Consider the following 18078-nt stretch of genomic DNA (forward strand, 5'->3'; position numbering starts at 1 on the left):
ACTGTGTGTATTATACATCTGACAACACTGTTCCAAATTCCTTTCAACAACTTATCCATAGCTTTTGCTATAACATAAGTTATAATATTCCCATATTTTTCTGTGCCCATATTACTGTGATAAATGTTACTCTGATTGTGTAACAGATATGTTTCTGTTTGAGATTGATAGGCCTCCATACAAATGTGTTTTTGTGTGCTCTTTTTTTCGTGATTGTTGCAGTGTTAGGTAAAAATTGCAAGGCGATCAATACCACCATTCTTAACCCACATGTGCATCTACTGGGAGATGATGCTGCCTGCATCGCGTACGTGAGACTCACACAATTTATGGATAAGTAAGTATTCTTTGCTACCATTCTTCACAGAAATTCACACTATGTATTGTTCAGTTTCTCTTTCTTATAAATTATCTTAAATCTAGTCAAAGAAACAATCTTCACTTTAAGTGGAATTTTAAAAAAACTTGTTTCATTCTCTTTAAATGAACTTGTAATAATGATTATGTGTTTCCATACAGAGTGGTGGTAATTATTGTTTTAAGAGGAATTACAAATGTGCATCCATCCTCTCTTAAGACTAAGTACATCCTTTGGAACCCAAGATTGTGGGTTCAAAGTTCGAACCCGGCAGAGGTAGTTGGATATTTGAAGGATGGAAGAAAGTTTATCCACCACCCCATTTCGTACAGTGTCACCATGTAAATGATCTTTGGTGACACATTTGGTGTTTACCCGACGAATTTAATTAAAACTGTCATAGATCGCTCTACAGAGACCTGTTTCTCTGCCATTTGATAGAGTACAATGGAACATAACTGACGTAGAAACAGTGTGGTGCCTAAGTGTAAGATTCTCAGCAAGCGTATTCCAGGATTGAATGTTAATTCCAGCTCTTTTCGTAGTATGCTTTAGCTGATTCTTGAAATGCCTCAAAGGGCCTCCGTGAAGTCTTGTGCCAGAGCACAGTTCACCGTACAGGAGTTGACGAGGAAGCCTGGTTTCACTCATGTGGGGTAACCAGCCAGAAAAAAATTATGTGCTGTGTTAATTCATCTGACAGGTTTGACGACAATGCTGAACAGACATGTAGAGTTAATCTAGAGAAGAAAAGTATATATGAATCCACAGTTTCTTACCAAGAGGAAAAATATGGTGTTACTGGGAATAACAAAGTTGTAGGAGTAATGATAAGTGCCAGAGGAACTATTTCAGAATTTTTAGAGGATACTTTTAACAGTACAAAATTAATTTAATACCAGATATAGTTATAACTATATTGAAATGTTCAATATCATTCATGTGAAACCACTTTTACTGGTATAAGCAAGGAATGATCATTATTAAAATAATAAGAATAATAAGAATAAGCATATGGCCTCAGCTACCATGTACAAGTATTTTAATTTGACGCGATTTGGCTGTTTGCTTGTCAATTTCAATGTCACGTTTTACAGCAAAGTAAACCGAATCTCTCTTGAGTGTCTGTGGCTGAGTTTTAATGAATTTTGTCAGGTAAACATGAAATATGACACCAGAGATATTTTACATGCTGATATCATACGACATGGAGTGTCGAAAGGACTTTTTTCCGCCCTTCAAAAATCTGGCTACCTTTGCCAGGTTTGAACCCACTATCATGGGATCATTAACACTGAAGTGTATACTTTCAATTTATGTAATTTATGGTCATACTTCATGTTGATTGGCAACCTCTGGTGAGGGAAAGTTGAATAAAATTCCATCTCCTCAAAAAATTTAAGAGGAAAATGGTATTATTAATATTTTTCCATTAAGAATGAAACCCTGGCAATGATAGTCTTGTCATTGAGTGTAGATGCCTACTATCTTGATGTAACTGAACAAGAGATAGAGCTCACCAGGGGCTGAGAAGAAATAGAACTAGAAAGATAAGAACTGATGAGGAGAGTGCTTATCTGTGAAGATATGGAATTTGTGCTCATCTTTCCTTTCTGTTGCTTCTACTGCCCATACACTGTGTTTATCTTTTGTTCTTAACTTCCTTTGTAGCTTCCTATATTTGATGAAGTATATTTCTAGAGTGATGTAATTTGGGAAGAAACTTAAGAGGATTGAATGTCAGGTTAGGAATACAAAAGTGTGTATTCTCCTGGGATGTTAGTCTAATGGCAGAAATTGAATCACGGTGAGCTCACATTTGCGATTAGTGGTATTCTATAAGAAAGATTAATCCGAGGGTTGACTTCTATCATTACATCAGTCTGTTTACAGACTGACTTGCTGTATGAAGGGCTGAAAGCTGGGTGAACTCGCAATATCTTGTTCGTAAGTTGGAAGTAAGAGACTTGAAATTTTCATGAATGATTGCTGGTAAAAAAACGGGTAGGAACAATGTCGATAGGGTACTGAGGCTGAGGGGATAAAGGCTAAGTTAGGAATGCTATTGGCTTTACATCGCACTGACACAGATAGGTCTTATGGCAACGATGGGATAGGAAGGGCCTAGGAGTTGGAAGGAAGCGGCCGTGGCCTTAATTAAGATACAGCTCCAGCATTTACCTGGTGTGAAAATGGGAAACCATGGAAAACCATCTTCAGGGCTGCTGACAGTGGGATAAGTTGGGAATGAACCTGTTGAATGAAAGCTCTGCGTATAAACAGACTTGACTGGTGCGGTAGGGTGAGGCAAATGGAGGATGATAGGTTATCTAGGAGAATAAAGGACTCAGACACAGGTGTTAAGGAAAGCAAAAGGAGACCCAAGGCGATAATGCTTAAACGCGTTTTTAATTATTTCGAGATAAGAGGTGTGGAAGCCACAGAGCTTGTTGTTTATGGAGACATGTAGTTAGTTCACAGAAGCTTGCAGTTTGAACACTGAAAGGCATAACAGTCTATAATCAATATGTATACTCCTACACTTGTTTGTTTCTTTTCAATTATCCTGATCCTCCTCCTTTCCCCTTATCCAGCTACTGCTGGTCAGGGCATTTCTGGCACTTCTCCACCTTCCTCTCTCCTTCCACCATTCCTCTTCCATCTTTTTGTCCCAGTCTAGGTTTCTTCTTCTTCTTCATGATCATCATCATCATATGTTGCCACAGCCATCTTTTCAACTCTTGTGTACATCTTGCAGTTCATTCTCTGAAGCAGGTTCTTCAAATAAGACACTCTGGGTCGTCCTCTTCCTCTTTTCCTTGCAATTCTTCCTTCAGCAATGTTAAAAAGAAACTCTTCATGCCACAGAATGTGACCAATAAATTTTATTTTCCTTTTTTTCAATATCAGTTACCAGACACCATTTTTCTCCTATCTCTCTAAGGACTTTGGTATTACTCTTCATTTCGCTCCAACTTATCCTCTGAATTCTCCTCCGGATCCATATTTCAATTGCCTCTAGTCTTTTCCTGCTCTCCTACTGTCCAGCTTTCGCAACCGTACAAAAACACGCTCCATACAAAGCTTTTTGCAAAGGCCTTCCGAGTTTGAATATATATATGTTTGTTGGCCAGCAAATGCTTTTTATCTTGGAAGGCTCTCTTCATCATTGGTATCCTTTTTGTGACTTCTGATATGCTCCAATTATCACTCGTGATTAGGGTTCCTAAGTAGCAAAACTGTTTCACTTGTTCAATTTTATCAGGGCCAATTTTGATGTGTGGTATAGGCGTTCTCTTGGATTTACATATTGCTATGGTTTTTGTTTTCCTTGCATTAATTTTGAGGTTCCATTTGCCTAAAGTTTCTGCTAGTATGTTGATCATTCTCTGCATACTTTTGCCTGTTTCTACTAGTATGGCAATATCATCAGCATCATCATCTTCTTCTTGCACTCCTCATTATTGAATCAATCCACCTTGTTCTAGGTCTTCCTGTTGCTCTCTCTCCCTCGAACTTCATTTCCATAATCTATTTTGGTATTCTTTCCTCCACCATCCTCTTTACATGTCCAACCCATCTTAGTTTACTCCTATCAATTCTCTCATTTAGATTTTCCATTCCAACTTCCTTTCATTTATATACAGTATAATGGAAATAAGAAATGTTAAGATAGGAAAACTTATACTCTTATTTTTTTCAGGCAAGGCCAGGCTCACACTCAGCAGTCAGAGGAGACGCGGGTATGGCACAAGAGAGAAAACAAGTGGCAGAACGTTCACTTCCATCGTTCGGGTGTATCTGGCTCATCCCCGTTCACATTCGCCCACAAATAGAGAAAATGCTGGATTTCTTGAGGAGACAACTATTTGTCATTATCAATCCAGCGTGTTTTGCCACCACTTTGATGCCCGTTTGCACCAATTTCCGTTAAATGATAACTGGTTGTTAACTAAAAAGATCTTGCAAAATGACAAAAGAAGGTGCAATGTATTAATAAATATTTGAATGGCATAAAATTCAGTTGGTGGGTCAAATTAACAACTGCGATTATTGAAGGTCTACAGATGCTCTCGTATGAAAATCAGTCATAATAATAGTAGAATTGGTCGTGGAAGAATTGTCAGAGTAGTATTCTTTTCATCTGTAATCAAGCTGATGTAAAAATGGTTAAATTTCATTTCATTTCAAGGCTGTTTCATGGAATGATGTTATTGCAAAACATTGACATAAATTGTATTTTTAACTTGTTTTTATATGATAAGAAATTAAAAGTTCCATGTCTTAATGTGTAACACTGATTGAAGTTCAAAATGCCAGTTGAGAATAATTTTGAATATGAGATATAAGCATGTTCGCATGTATAGTTTTATGTTAGTGTCTATTGGTATAGTTCTTGTTACTATTTGTGAAGTATGACAATGTTTATTACAGGGCTGGGGAGGGAATACATTTTCTTAATGTTTTTGTGCCACTGCACTTGTTTCCTAAGCAAGTTTGAGGAAGCACATGTTTTTAGTGATTAAAACTTCTTATTTATTACAACAATGTCTTTGTACATATATATATATATTACATAGAGAGTATGAATGGGAGCTATGTTACATGTCAGGGCTGTTGAGCAGCTGTTATATTGTATAAATAAAATTACATTTCAGCCATATTTTAAACTTTTATGCACATTACTGTGATTTAAGATGTTGATTCAAGAAATTATTCTTCTTCATGTTGTTAATTTTTTTTAAAGAAATTCCTTTTCTTTTGTGTGCTGGGTATGATGGAGTTGTTTACTGAGTACAATACAGTCTGCTGTGGTACAAATAGTTTGTGATGACAAGTTGTTAACATTTAACGGATTTTGGTGCAATGTGCAATAAATGTACTCCATCATAACAAAGTAAGAAGCTTTTTTTGGACAACTTTTAGTTCGGTATGACTTGCAGGCGGAATCGTCTTGGCTCTCTTCAAGCAGTGAAAAGTTATCTTCTATACATTTGCCCTGTGAATAATATGTAGGAAGCAAGGGATTTAACTACAAATGGACAACTTATTATTGAATAAGCTGTTGTTACTCTAAATATTTGGAAGCTTTTGACAGCTGGAAAAAAGGCAAAAGCAAGACATTACTGAAACGTGGGCTCCTTTTTGAACTGTACGTGCTCCTTGTTATTGGAAGGGTTTTGTAATTGTTTGAGGATTATAAATGCCAAAGCATTTGTGTGTTCTGACTGAATTCAGTCTCTCCTCGAAAGTAAGAAACCAATTTATGAGTCCTACGATGTAAGAAGTTGCACAACTACTTGTAAGAGATGGGAAAACTTTTTAAAAATCTTCTTTTTACTGCTGTGACTGTGTTACAGGACATTGTAATGTGATATTTGAACTGAACTGTGTAAATGTGTATTTATTGTGATATGGGGAAGTACTTCTCATCTAACGGTGGTATCTTTAATGTTCAGTACCAAGCTCCTCCATTTTCTATATTATACTTCTAATTCATCTGAAGAGAAAATGCAAAACCTATTATCTAATTAGTTCACTCTATATAAACACCAAATAAACACGAATGATTGCACCTCGTATTTTCTTACCATCATCTGATCGTTAACATGCCTAAAGAAGATAACCCTTTTACAAATTAGATTCTTTATTTATTTTATTTATTTAATCTTATCTTTCATATGTCTTTATTTGTTTCTTAGATTACAGATTATGACTGAAGTTCCATGTCATCCAAGGCCGTACCCAGGGAGTGGAAGGAGGAGGGGGGGGGGGGGGGCGTCAAATTCCCTACGAAAGAAAAGTGAACTTGAGAAATTTAACCAGCATATACGGGTTTTGAAATAGCCTACAATAAATTAGAAATATTATAAAAATGAGCATTTGAAAAAACAATTGATTTTAACCTATAAAATCTGTGTCACAGTTAACAAATTTACTGAAAATATAAATGGAAATTTTAATTTTGGTGAGGTATATGGTTTGTTTGCTTTCTTATGTTCTTAATACATTTTGCACCATAAAAATCAATTTCAATAAACATACAGAAATGTTTTTATGTTTTTGAGCCAATAAAATATTGTTTAAATGAATCAAACCTCTAAATATTTTTAATACTTACAGTTAACATTTTTAAACAAAGGATAGATATCTTTGTGTTGCACTGCACGCACTCATTAAAGCGTGTTCTGCCCACTACACAGTTATAAATTTACCTGTTGAGTTGTAAAAAGTACTGCTCTAAAACTATTTCAAACTGTTCTTTCTGCAAAATTTAAAAATAAAAAATAAAAAGTAAAAAATGTGTTACTGTAATTTTGTTTTGGGAAGACCCGCCCCAAAAAAAAATTCCTGGGTATGGCCTTGATGTCAACTATTTTTTAAGGAACCACTGAATTCTTTTACTTCATTATGTAAGCATCTCTCATTCATAAATATTTCACTGCCTTTTTTTATAATTGAAAAGATAAGCTAAGTGATAAGTAGATCTTATATTTCTAATAATATGAAGCAGGGAAAAGTGGTAAGCAGCTATGTGAAGGAGGTGATTAAAAAGCAATTTTTAAATAATTTTTTCTCAGATCTATGTAAATAGACCTATTTTTCTGTAGAATGAGTATGAACGAACAAATTTATGAGTCTGTTTACCCCTGGTATTTCACATCTTGTTGAAATAATGTTAAACTGATCTTGTTGAGATTTTCTTTATGAAGGTGAGGAAAAATCTAATATTTCACCATTGACTTTAAAACAAGTAAGTGTGCAACTTGTTATGTCATGTGCTGTGAAATGAGGAAAACAAAAGAGCTTCACTTGTATGTCTCAGTGTCCCCAGTCGTCCCTCCCACATGAGGCACATGCTGCATCTTAACTTACATGCTTCTAAATGTGATTGCTGTAAAAAACAAAGACCATTATTATTTTACTATCAGTATGTTTTATTATTTTTATTATTATTTATTATTCAAATGATATAAACATTATTATATATAAAAATAAGAAGGAAAAAAATGTGCAATTGAATTGCCTTTAGTGTTTAGGTGTTTTCAAATACAAATCTGTAAGCTCTCCCCTTAATCTCTGTCATAATTGAGTTCAGTTCTATGAACTGAGATGAACTTCATTGTTTGGCCTAATTGTCATCATAAATAATCCTACTATAATCTAGGTTGATTACTACCTTAGTAAAGAAAAGTAAATTTAATAAAAGCTTAAAAAAGTCTCGAGGAAAGAGATACTGATTGTGAATAACGATTAATAAAAGAATAATGCAGAAACCATTGCTGTAGGTAGAAATTGTGATGTTGAGAAAATAATCTGAATTAGAGGTCTTCTAATTGTACTTAAATGTTCAATTAAAAAAGTGCTCTATATAACAATTTTAAATGAAAAACATTCTTTTTTAATAATACAAACTAATTAGATCTTCTGATTGCTTCTGGTTGAACTGATTAGCTGAATTAACTATCTTCTTGTAATATAATCTATTGTCATGCCATTTCTGTCAAACTTGTATGTATAATGCAAGTTTAAGCTTTCTCTATGACCTTGAATTATATGTATTTTAATTTATTTATGTATGATAATTCCATTGCATATATATGTGGATTTTATTTAATGACAAAGTGCCATAATATTTTTATTGTCTTCTTGTTATCATTCTTGTTTACTTTTATTATAAATATTAATAAATAATGGTTAACACCTGATGCATTTAATTCTATAAACCTCTTGAAAATAATTATATCATATGTTGTTCTCTGAAAGAATTGGCTGATTCTAAAATAATAAAAAATATATACTATCTTTGTTACATAGAAAATCTATTGTTTGTTAACATTTTTATATTTCTAAGGACTAGTAGATTAGAAATCAAAGTTTATATGAGACTACTTTAATGGAAAAAATATACCAGTAAACATTGGCCATTGCCCCTTTTTGTTTCTCAGATGCCAAATATTGCACAAAAATTATTTTATGTTATTAGTCTCTTAATTTTTTTTTTAAGTATGAAAAACTACAAATCATAAAACAAGAATAAAAATGTATTTTAAAGAGAGGAGCTAGTGAAAATCCTAGTATCATTTCTAACACTTGATTCATATATTTTACTGACATCTAGAGTAAAAACATCTTTGGTCATCGTAGGCAGAAATATGAGAGCGTGAGGTATTGTCCCCGTGAAATCTTATGAGGAAAATACTTTTAATTGAAGAAATAGAGTAGTAAAGGAGAGGAAGACATTATCATTGGTTTCAAATGAAATCAGAACCACAATGCTAGTAAACAGAAACCATTATTAAAAATAAGAATTGGACTTAACACAACAAGAACAAATTTTAATTCAGGTGTTAATAAAATAAAATACTGCAGGTTGTGAAATTAATTTGTGGTATATTCAGAGGGGCTGGAACTGATCAGAGTTGAAGTAGTTAATTAGACTAAGAGACTAGGGAATTACAGATGTGAAGTAAGAGAGTCTAACAGGGCCCGGATAAGACTCTACCAGTACCTGTTTTATTTTTATTTTATTTTATTTTATTTTTATTTTTATTTTTATTTTATTTTATTTAAATTTTGAAATATAAGAGATATGATGCGAGTGAGATCGTGCAATCTCAATGCTAAATGCAAGTATTCTGATCTGACACAGACTTGTGTGTGAATTTAAATTATACATTCTGTTGAGTTGTTCCACCATATCCACTATTAGTAGCAAAATTGAAAACTCTACATTAACAGATTAGAATGCTAAGAGAGTTGCAGGTGGGCACTTCATATGTATAATAGACAAAAATTCTATAGTATATTGAACGAACAAATTTATGAGTCTGTTTACCTCTGGTATTTCACATCTTGTTCACTCTATATAAACACCAAATAAATGCGAATGATTGCACCTCATACTTCTTTCTTTATAAAAAAAAACACACACACAAAACTTGAGCAGGATAAAACTAGCAATCTCAAACAAGGGAAGTTAGCTTGTTCAATATTTGAACCACCAGTGCTGATGAAATGTTTAGTAGATTTAATTGGAGTATCAGATGCATTGCAGGTTGTTTAAACTTAGCAGGCTTGATGTACCCCAGTGAAATGAGGTGGTCAACATGAAAATAACATATATATGTATATATTCCTATGTTAATTGTGCTTACTTTTATTCATACATCTCCTGGTGAATGAACTTTGTAAACTTTGACAACTTTTGTAAAAAATATCTAGTAATTTAAATAAAAGACCTCAGGACTGAGTGGCTCTGACAGTGGAGCATTGTTTTTTTGGGCCCAAGATACCAAATTTGATCTCTGTTCAGTTTGGTAATATTCGAAGGTGCTCAAATATGCCTCTTCATGCCTGTAGATTTACTGGCATGCAAAACAACTCCTGCAGAACAAATCTCTAACATCTCGGTGATTTTGAAAAACCATAAAAGTACTGTAATTAGTAGACATAAAACCCATAATAATATTAAATTAATGACCATTGCAAAGAAAAGTCAATAAAATAGTAGTTTCTTTGTAATTCTTTGAATTAGGCCTGTGACAGACAGTAATTTTAAGGTAGAGTTAAAACAAGGAGGAGGAGTTGTAACTTTCACTTCATACAGACTTTATGCAAGGTTAGCTAAGTATATCAGCCATTTACTGGAAAGTTGTGTGCGGGTGTACATTTAAGGGATATTTAAAAAAAATTATACAGTGGAGAGAACCTGTGTAAAAGCTTATTTTACATACCCGTAGTTGTTAATACTAGATTCAAACTATATACTTCAATAAATTACAATCTTCCAATCTGAAGTGTGAATTCAAATTTCACAGTAGGACTGGAAATGTTATTCTCAGAACCAGAGTCAGAGTCTTAGTGCCAACATTGGTTATGCAGAGCACAGCCTTCCCTGTCATACACAGTTTAGACATTATAGACTTTCCAAAGATTACAATACTGACAGGGTGTCCTCCATGGCTCAGACGGCAGCGCGTCGGCCTCTCACCGCTGGATACCGTGGTTCAAATCCCGGTCAATCCATGTGAGATTTGTGCTGAACAAAGCGGAGGCGTGACAGGTTTTTCTTCGGGTACTCCGGTTTTCCCTGTCATCTTTCATTCCAGCAACACTCTCAATTCTCATTTCATAGCATTTATCACTCATTAATAAATCACTTTGGGAGTGGCGACTCCATCGTACTAACAGCCTATATATGTTTCATTCATTACATCCCTCACCCGGTCGATGACTGGAAAACAGGTTGTAGGTTTTCATTTTCATAATACTGACAAGGCATCAGAGAGCAGAGGATTTGAGTTAGAATTCCAAATGAGATTAAATTCTTGACCTTATGTAATTACCAGAGTAAGCCAGTTCTACAAGTAGGCCTATACTAAACCAAAAAAAAATGTATTTGGCTGAAGCATGTTACAAAGTCAGTGTACCTTGTAACAAATGAATGGTCTTCTGCTAGGGCCCTCAATAAAATAGAAATTTCCTTGATATTTAATCGTATTCAAAGTGGACATTATTACAATTATAAATTACCTGATAATACATTCAGCACACAAAGAGCATTGTGTTCTTTAGAGAACTATTAAACATTGACATTCCTTACCCAGACACCTACAGTAGGTCTTTGTGAACCTACTGTGAAACCAATTTGACATGGTAAAATTTTTGTATAAGATTTAAAAATAATGTTATTCTATCACCACCAAAACAAACCTCTACCTATGCTAATGGTTGTCATTGACCCATGGAAAAATATCTTGTGCTGTTAAAAGTGGTGTCATTGATTAAAAATGCAATGGAATGCTTCAATGTTTTTCAATCAATATGCCAATATCTTCAAGGTCTAAATAGGAGATATTGTAAGTGTTGCAGCGATTCCTCTGTTCTTAAAAAATAAAATAAAAAATCATTATTATTATTATTATTATTATTATTATTATTATTATTATTATTATTATTACAACTTCCCCCATGCGGAGGCTGCCACAAGGACAAAGTATGTCGACTACACAGTATTTTGTCTTCTTCTTACTGAAGATAACAGAAATTATCTTTAATCTTCAAGCGTATAATTACAGTTATTTCATCTTCTTATTCCTCTTTTCCCTTTATGCCCTCACAGGCGTTGGGTCCTTCAGCTACTTCCTATATGAAGTCCGGTCCAGTGCCAATCTTCTCAATTCTTGACAATTCATCATCTTGTGATCAGTCCGGCTTCAACTCTGATATTTCTCAGAATTGTTTTGAAATTCACTCCATACGGGTAATTAACCCTGTGATGGAGATAGGACAGTGAGAGGGCTGCTCCCGTAAAGCCTCTGTCCTTGCTTGATTTTCTTTCTGGGTTTACTCCCATAGCCTTTGGGTCAAAACCCTATCCACAAGGCAGTAGATTGCCTCAGTTGATCTGCGGGTGCTTATTTGGCATAACCTTATTCGTACCTGCCCTACATATCTACACGAACTTCCCCTATCAGCCATTGGGATGCGATGTGTCGGGGTTGAGGCCCCTCATCCCAGTCTGTTCTCTGAAGAGTACCGACTGGCTCCTACTCAATTCAGAACCAGTCCCCAACCGGGACTAGACCAGGCATGGCAATTATTTCATAAAATTGGAAAAATTGAGGAATACTGAAACCCATTCTTTGTATTAATTCTTTCATTTTCTTCCTTCTTAGATACTACTCCTCCAGATACTATTATTATTTCTATTATATGACATGAAAATGAAATATATATTTGTCTCTTAAGATCAGTTTTATTTGGGTTAAAGATTCAATTTGAACAGAATATGTTATGCAGTATAGTTACTGCAAAAAAAGAACATTTGTAATTTGAGTATAGTAAAAATGGAATGATCAATGTTTTGAACAACGTAGAATAGTATCTAATTAGATTTCTGACAGTTTTGTTCTTAAATTTTTTATATTATCTTGATTCTAAATCAGTCATGCAGTACTTGAGACACATTCAATCATTTAACTCTCCTATACCACATCTAAAAATGATAGAACAACAATAAAAGTGTTTTGTTTTTTATTTTCAACAGTTTTATTTTAAAATATTAGATCTCTCTTGCTGGAAATGATTCCTTTAGTTAAAAAGATTATACTTTTGTAATTTTATATCCCACTTAACAATCCCTCAGTTCCATCTACTTACTGGAAATTTCACCATCATTCGTTTCTTTTCAATATTTTTGGGAATTACATCATAATTAGATTTCTAAGTTAATATTATCTATTGCCTTACAAAACTTTTTAACTATCTATGATGGAGCGTGAGGTATATATTTCATCATTATATCTCTTCATGTGAGAGGAAGAAGCCGTGTGAGGAGCAGGTAACCCTGTAATTTTTCCAAGTAAACCATCAATCGTTTCCATCATCACTTGAATTGATGGACATAATATCGAGTATGGTGTCTTTTCTTACTGTACAAGTTTTGAATATGTCAATACCTTGTCTGGGAAAGCCCTTTTCCTCTATTTGGCCTTCCCCAGCTTCACACATCCTACTGTTCCTTTAATTTACAGCCTTTAGAGAATTCTTGTTGCTTTTATTAAAATAGAAACACCAATAAAATAAACTGCACATTATTATTTCCATATTGATTTTCAAAAGAATTGGGGAAATTTAAGGTGTTTTTTTCAAAAATCGTGTAAAACTTATTCACAAATGACAAAACATGTCTTACTTAGTCTAGTCTTAAATATTTTGTCATTTTCTTTACCTCTTTCACTTCATAGGCAAATAACTGAGGAGCAGTAGCCAATGTTTTGAATCACTTGAAACATCAGCCATAAAAGGGTTTTTATACTTAAGATTTTGTGATAGTGAGCAAACCTTAATTTGCTTACTTATATAGACTTGTAAGTTAAAAGCATGAGGTGCAGACCATAATTTTCTTTAAAAAGAAGAAAAAAAATTAGTTTATTGGTATTTTTATCAGCAGTGATATTCTTTTACATATTTACTTAATTATTTTTATTAGAATGAAAGGATATCTGTTGCCCTAGAATAGTATAAGAAATCACAACAATATTATAATAAAAAGTCTTGCCTTCCCACCAGAAGGACTGATTCTTATTCCCATTCATTATAAGCAACCAATTCACAGGTTACCAAGTCTGAAAAACAGAAAAATGTCATTGCTTATTGTTAACTCTTCCCAACATATTTAAATACAGTACATTTTTCAGCGATTGTTATTGATTATACCTGTAAGTATTGTGTGTGGCCGAACTTAGTGTGAGTATTGAATTTATGGTTGAGAATGATGAAATAAAAAACTTTATACTACAAAATAATGTTCTAATGAAATAAGAAACCATTGTGATAACTTCCTCATTTATGTTCATCTGTGGCTATATTTTTTTATCTAGTTTTGTTTTCCTCTGAACAGAACTCACCTTTTTGGATTAGCTGTAGCAAGTTGCTAATATCATCCTCACTATGTAGCACAGTTTAAAATTTATCTTATTTTGAAAAACTAATTGGGTCCCATTTTTGTAATGACCTAAATTTATTTCTTCCCTAATTTAGTCAGAAGCTCTGCATTCACAATTTTGTTCAGTTATTTTAACCCAAGTCTGTATATTCCATAGAAATATAAATTATCCCTCATTTTCTAATTGGCTTTCACTTTTATATTCATGGAGCCATTGTAATGGTGTGGCAGAGATAAAAATCACTGAATATAAATACAGCGTTATGTATTAATGTACAGAATTTTCAGAAATTTTCTCGTCCCTGATATCGAAGAGGTATCTTCCTTGTATAGTTCAGACTTTTATGTGCTTGCTAATCAACTCAGAAGAATCATTCACTACTGTTGAAACTTATCTTGGTCCATTTTAAAGAAAGATGTTTATTATATTCATATTATGCAAATTAATATGATCTATGGCATTTATAATTAGGAAATATGTACAGCTGTGCCATTTCTGTTTCTTTGTGTAAATTGCTATCCCAGCTGATTCATTTGCATGAAGTTTATTGGCGAAATTCTTACCTGTTCTTTCTCTAAGTCATTGGACATGATCCAAGTAAAACACCTCTTTGCATTGTATACTCTAATTTCTCATCTCTATGGAAGGAACATGGACATGAAAAGCAGATTGCTCTTGTAAGGATAAAAGCAGGAATAATAACTTCCTTACAGACTGCAAATATTACAGTTAAAATGAATACATGGTTGAAATTAATTCATATAACTTGCTTGGTGGAAACATTTATAGCAGTAATTTATACCAGGTTGATTTGTTTTTCTGCTTTATGACAAATGTATACCAAATATGATTTCATCCTTGCTCTTGAAATTGTGGTAATATGCTTGTTGTGTATAGACATTCGTTTTCAGATGCTACTTATAGCTCATTTTCATCACTTCCTTATCCGGCTCCATAGCTAAATGATTAGCGTTCTGGCCTTTGATCACAGGGGTCCCGGGTTTGATTCCCGGCAGAGTTGGGAATTTTAACCATCATTGGTTAATTTCGCCGGCATGGGGGCTGGGTGTATATGTCGTCTTAATCATCATTTCATCCTCATCATGACGCACAAGTGGCTTATGGGCGTCAAATCATAAGACCTGCACCTGGCAAGCCGAGCATGTCCTTGGACACTCCCGGCACTAAAAGCCATACGCCATTTCATTTTCATCACTTCCTTAAAATCAAACAATCTGTCTTCAATAATATCCAGAGTTACTATTGGTAAAGGTCTTCAGAGCCAATTAGTTCATTTAAATATTAATAAATGGAATAAATTCACTATTTTCTCATTTTTGTTTTTAATATCATTTTCTCTTTTTTCTTGCATTTAATTCTCTCAATCATCCCTTGGTAAATTTGTGGGCAGGTGCAGAAAGTGAACTTTCAATGAGGCCCCTGACTGGAAGATTTATATGATAGCTAGAGGAAAATTATAATTCCTGTTTGATAAACTTACAACTTGCAAGTTTTACTTTTCATTTTTTTGTTCTTACTACAATTGCAAAGTTTCCTTTTTTCTCCATTCTCTACTTTCCACCTGTCTATAAAAGTCTCCTGATTACCTCATTACTGATTAAAACTTTCATTCTAAATTAATTTTGGTTTCATTTCTTACATTAAAGTTATCTTCTCATTTCAGTGTGCTCCATCAATCATATTCTTTGAACAGAAATGTACTGAGGATCCATAGCTCAGCTCTTTTAAGATAATACTCTAAATAAATTCCCATTGGCTATATTAAGCAGAAAAATATTATTACTTTATTTATTGGTTTTGAAAAACTGAATCTGCAGACTGCTAACATGTAACAAGGAATTATGTACTGAAAAACTTTGTTGTTTAGTGTAAATGTATAAAGTTCATAATTGTTAGTCTGAATAAAAGAAAAAGAAGAAAAATTTGTACTGTGTAAACCTTGAGGAGTATGGCTAATAACTGCTCACCCAAAATGTCTCTCTTGTGTCTGAGTTCAGTTTTGTGATTTTGTAATATAATCTCAGCAAGATACAATATTATTTACAGCTGTTATTGCTTGTATTCATTTGGAGACATAAGGTTGCATATTAACTGAGAATAGTTAGGCATTTAAAATTTTAATCTGTAATTTATTAGATGTTGAATTGTATTGAAGGGAGCTGTGTCAGCGGTCCCCTAATCGAAAATCATTCTAGGAGCAGCATTATTAAACACTTTGAAATGTGCAGTCCTGAAGGTCATGCCATGCATACGATATAATAAAAACATATAAAAGTATTATTAAAATCATACCAGTACCATTGTAAGTTATTCTTCCACTTCTTTCTTTTGTAATATATGATGAAACTCTCCGATATACAATTAAACTGAAAGGTACTCCTAGGGGTTTAACTTTCCAGTTGTTTAATTATTTCATATTTACTTCTAAACTTTTAGTCCGTTCAGTGAATTGTCTTTTAAGAGTCTAATATATTTTATTCGGAGAAATACTGATTTATACCTAAGTACTTTCATCAGGATAAAATAAATTGAAATTCCTTCAATATGGTTTAATTGTTTGAAATTGTCCACTGATCTCAACAGCTGCAGTCACTTAAGTGCGACCAGTATCCAGTATTCGGGAGAAATGGTTTTGAATCCCACTGTCGGCAGCCCTGAAGATGATTTTCTGTGGTTTCCCATTCTCACACCAGGCAAATGGTTGTACCTTAATGAAGATGACTGCCGCTTCCTTCCCACTCCCAGTCCTTTCCTGTCCCATTGTCGCCATACAACAATCTGTGTTGGTGCAACTTCAAGCAACTTGTAAAAAAAAAAAAAAAAAAAAAAAGAAATTGTGCCAATGTTGAATGGCTGTTTTGATATGAAAGGTCAGGTAGAGATAATTTCAAAAACCAGTACAGTTCATAGGACACACTGTTCATGCCCCTTAAAAATTCTCATTTCAATTAGTTTTTCAACTTTTCACTCATTTAGTATTTCAAAGAAGTTTGAAATTTATCAAACATCTCTCTTGGTAAATTATCCCAATCCCTAATTCTTCTTCCTATACACCAATATTTGCCTTGATTTGTCTTCTTGAATTCCTTCTTTACATGATTATCTTTCCTACTTTTAAAAATTCCACTCAAGCTTGTTCATCTACTAATAATTGATAGATATGATCCTACAATAACAAAACGATTTAATGAACCATCAAGATAACGTAATCTGTTTATAATTTTTTTTTTTACCTTTTTCATTCGCATATGATTAAATTACAAGAAAGTTCTTTTGAAAGTTTTATTCCATCACTGAATTATATTTATTCCTAAACCATCCATCCATTATCTAAAGGCTAAGCCTTGTCGCTGCAGCCATATCCCACAGTCTTCAGCAGTCCTTTTCATCGTGACATAGGAAGCAAAACCCAGCTGAGTGATTATGTTCCTAAGGTATGAGAGACGTGGTCTTCCTCTCGACTTCTTCCCTAGGACCTTTCCTTCAAAGACATTCTGGAGAAAGGTGTCCAAGAAATTTAACTTTCCTTTGCTGTATTGAATAAATTAAGGTCCGTTTCTCATTAACGTCATTCAAGATTCCTAAACATAGAAATAAATTCAATAAAACTGATTTTACCACAAAGTTGCAAACTATACAGTTTCGTCACCACCCATTTCCCTCGTCCAGCTCCTACTGGGCTATAATATTGTTATACTGTTATAATATTACTTATTTAATCTAATTAATCAAATATAAACCATCTTAATGTCATTTAACAGAAAAATTGATTGATTGCCAACTATAGTTTTTATGCAGCCTTGTGAATCCTTATCCATTATTTTCATTTTTACTGAAAATAAAACATAGGAATACACTGAAAATAGGAAATTTATTAAAACTTTGGAACAAGCACAAAAAATATTTTAGATGCATTTTGAAAATCTTCAACTTTCTCAAGAAAAAGTGTATATACAAATGTAATAGTCTATGATTGTTTTAGTTACTTTCATCTTTGTTGTTAAGTAATTGTCATGTTGTTGTTGTTATGATTATCATCATAATTATTATTGATTGTGTAAAGCAAGTGGTAGCTCTATTATTATGCTCTCATATTTAGAGGATTGCTCGAGATTTTGTTTTCATCCGCAAAGAGAATGTAATTACGTAATGATTGGTGCATTTCCCTCCCCTTGTTCCAGTAAGAAAAGTATTTTTACTTTATTATCTTCCTCCAACACTTTCCTCACAATAATCTTTTATGGA

General features: G+C 33.5%; 1 protein-coding gene across 10 annotated transcripts in view; it reads left to right on the top strand.

Moving 5' to 3' along the window:
* CaMKII (Calcium/calmodulin-dependent protein kinase II) overlaps positions 1-16667 on the top strand; it is a 1009248-nt gene extending 992581 nt beyond the window's left edge. For all 10 annotated transcript variants that reach the window (XM_067154892.2, XM_067154895.2, XM_067154898.2 and 7 more), the window contains 2 exons: positions 223-337; positions 4062-16667. In XM_067154892.2, the coding sequence (XP_067010993.1) occupies positions 223-337; positions 4062-4194 (248 nt within the window). In that variant the 3' untranslated portion in view covers positions 4195-16667. The remainder of the gene's footprint in view (positions 1-222; positions 338-4061) is intronic.
* The last annotated feature ends 1411 nt before the right edge of the window (positions 16668-18078 follow it).

The sequence above is a fragment of the Anabrus simplex genome, chromosome 10, assembly GCF_040414725.1.
Source record: "Anabrus simplex isolate iqAnaSimp1 chromosome 10, ASM4041472v1, whole genome shotgun sequence".
NCBI lineage: Eukaryota > Metazoa > Arthropoda > Insecta > Orthoptera > Tettigoniidae > Anabrus > Anabrus simplex.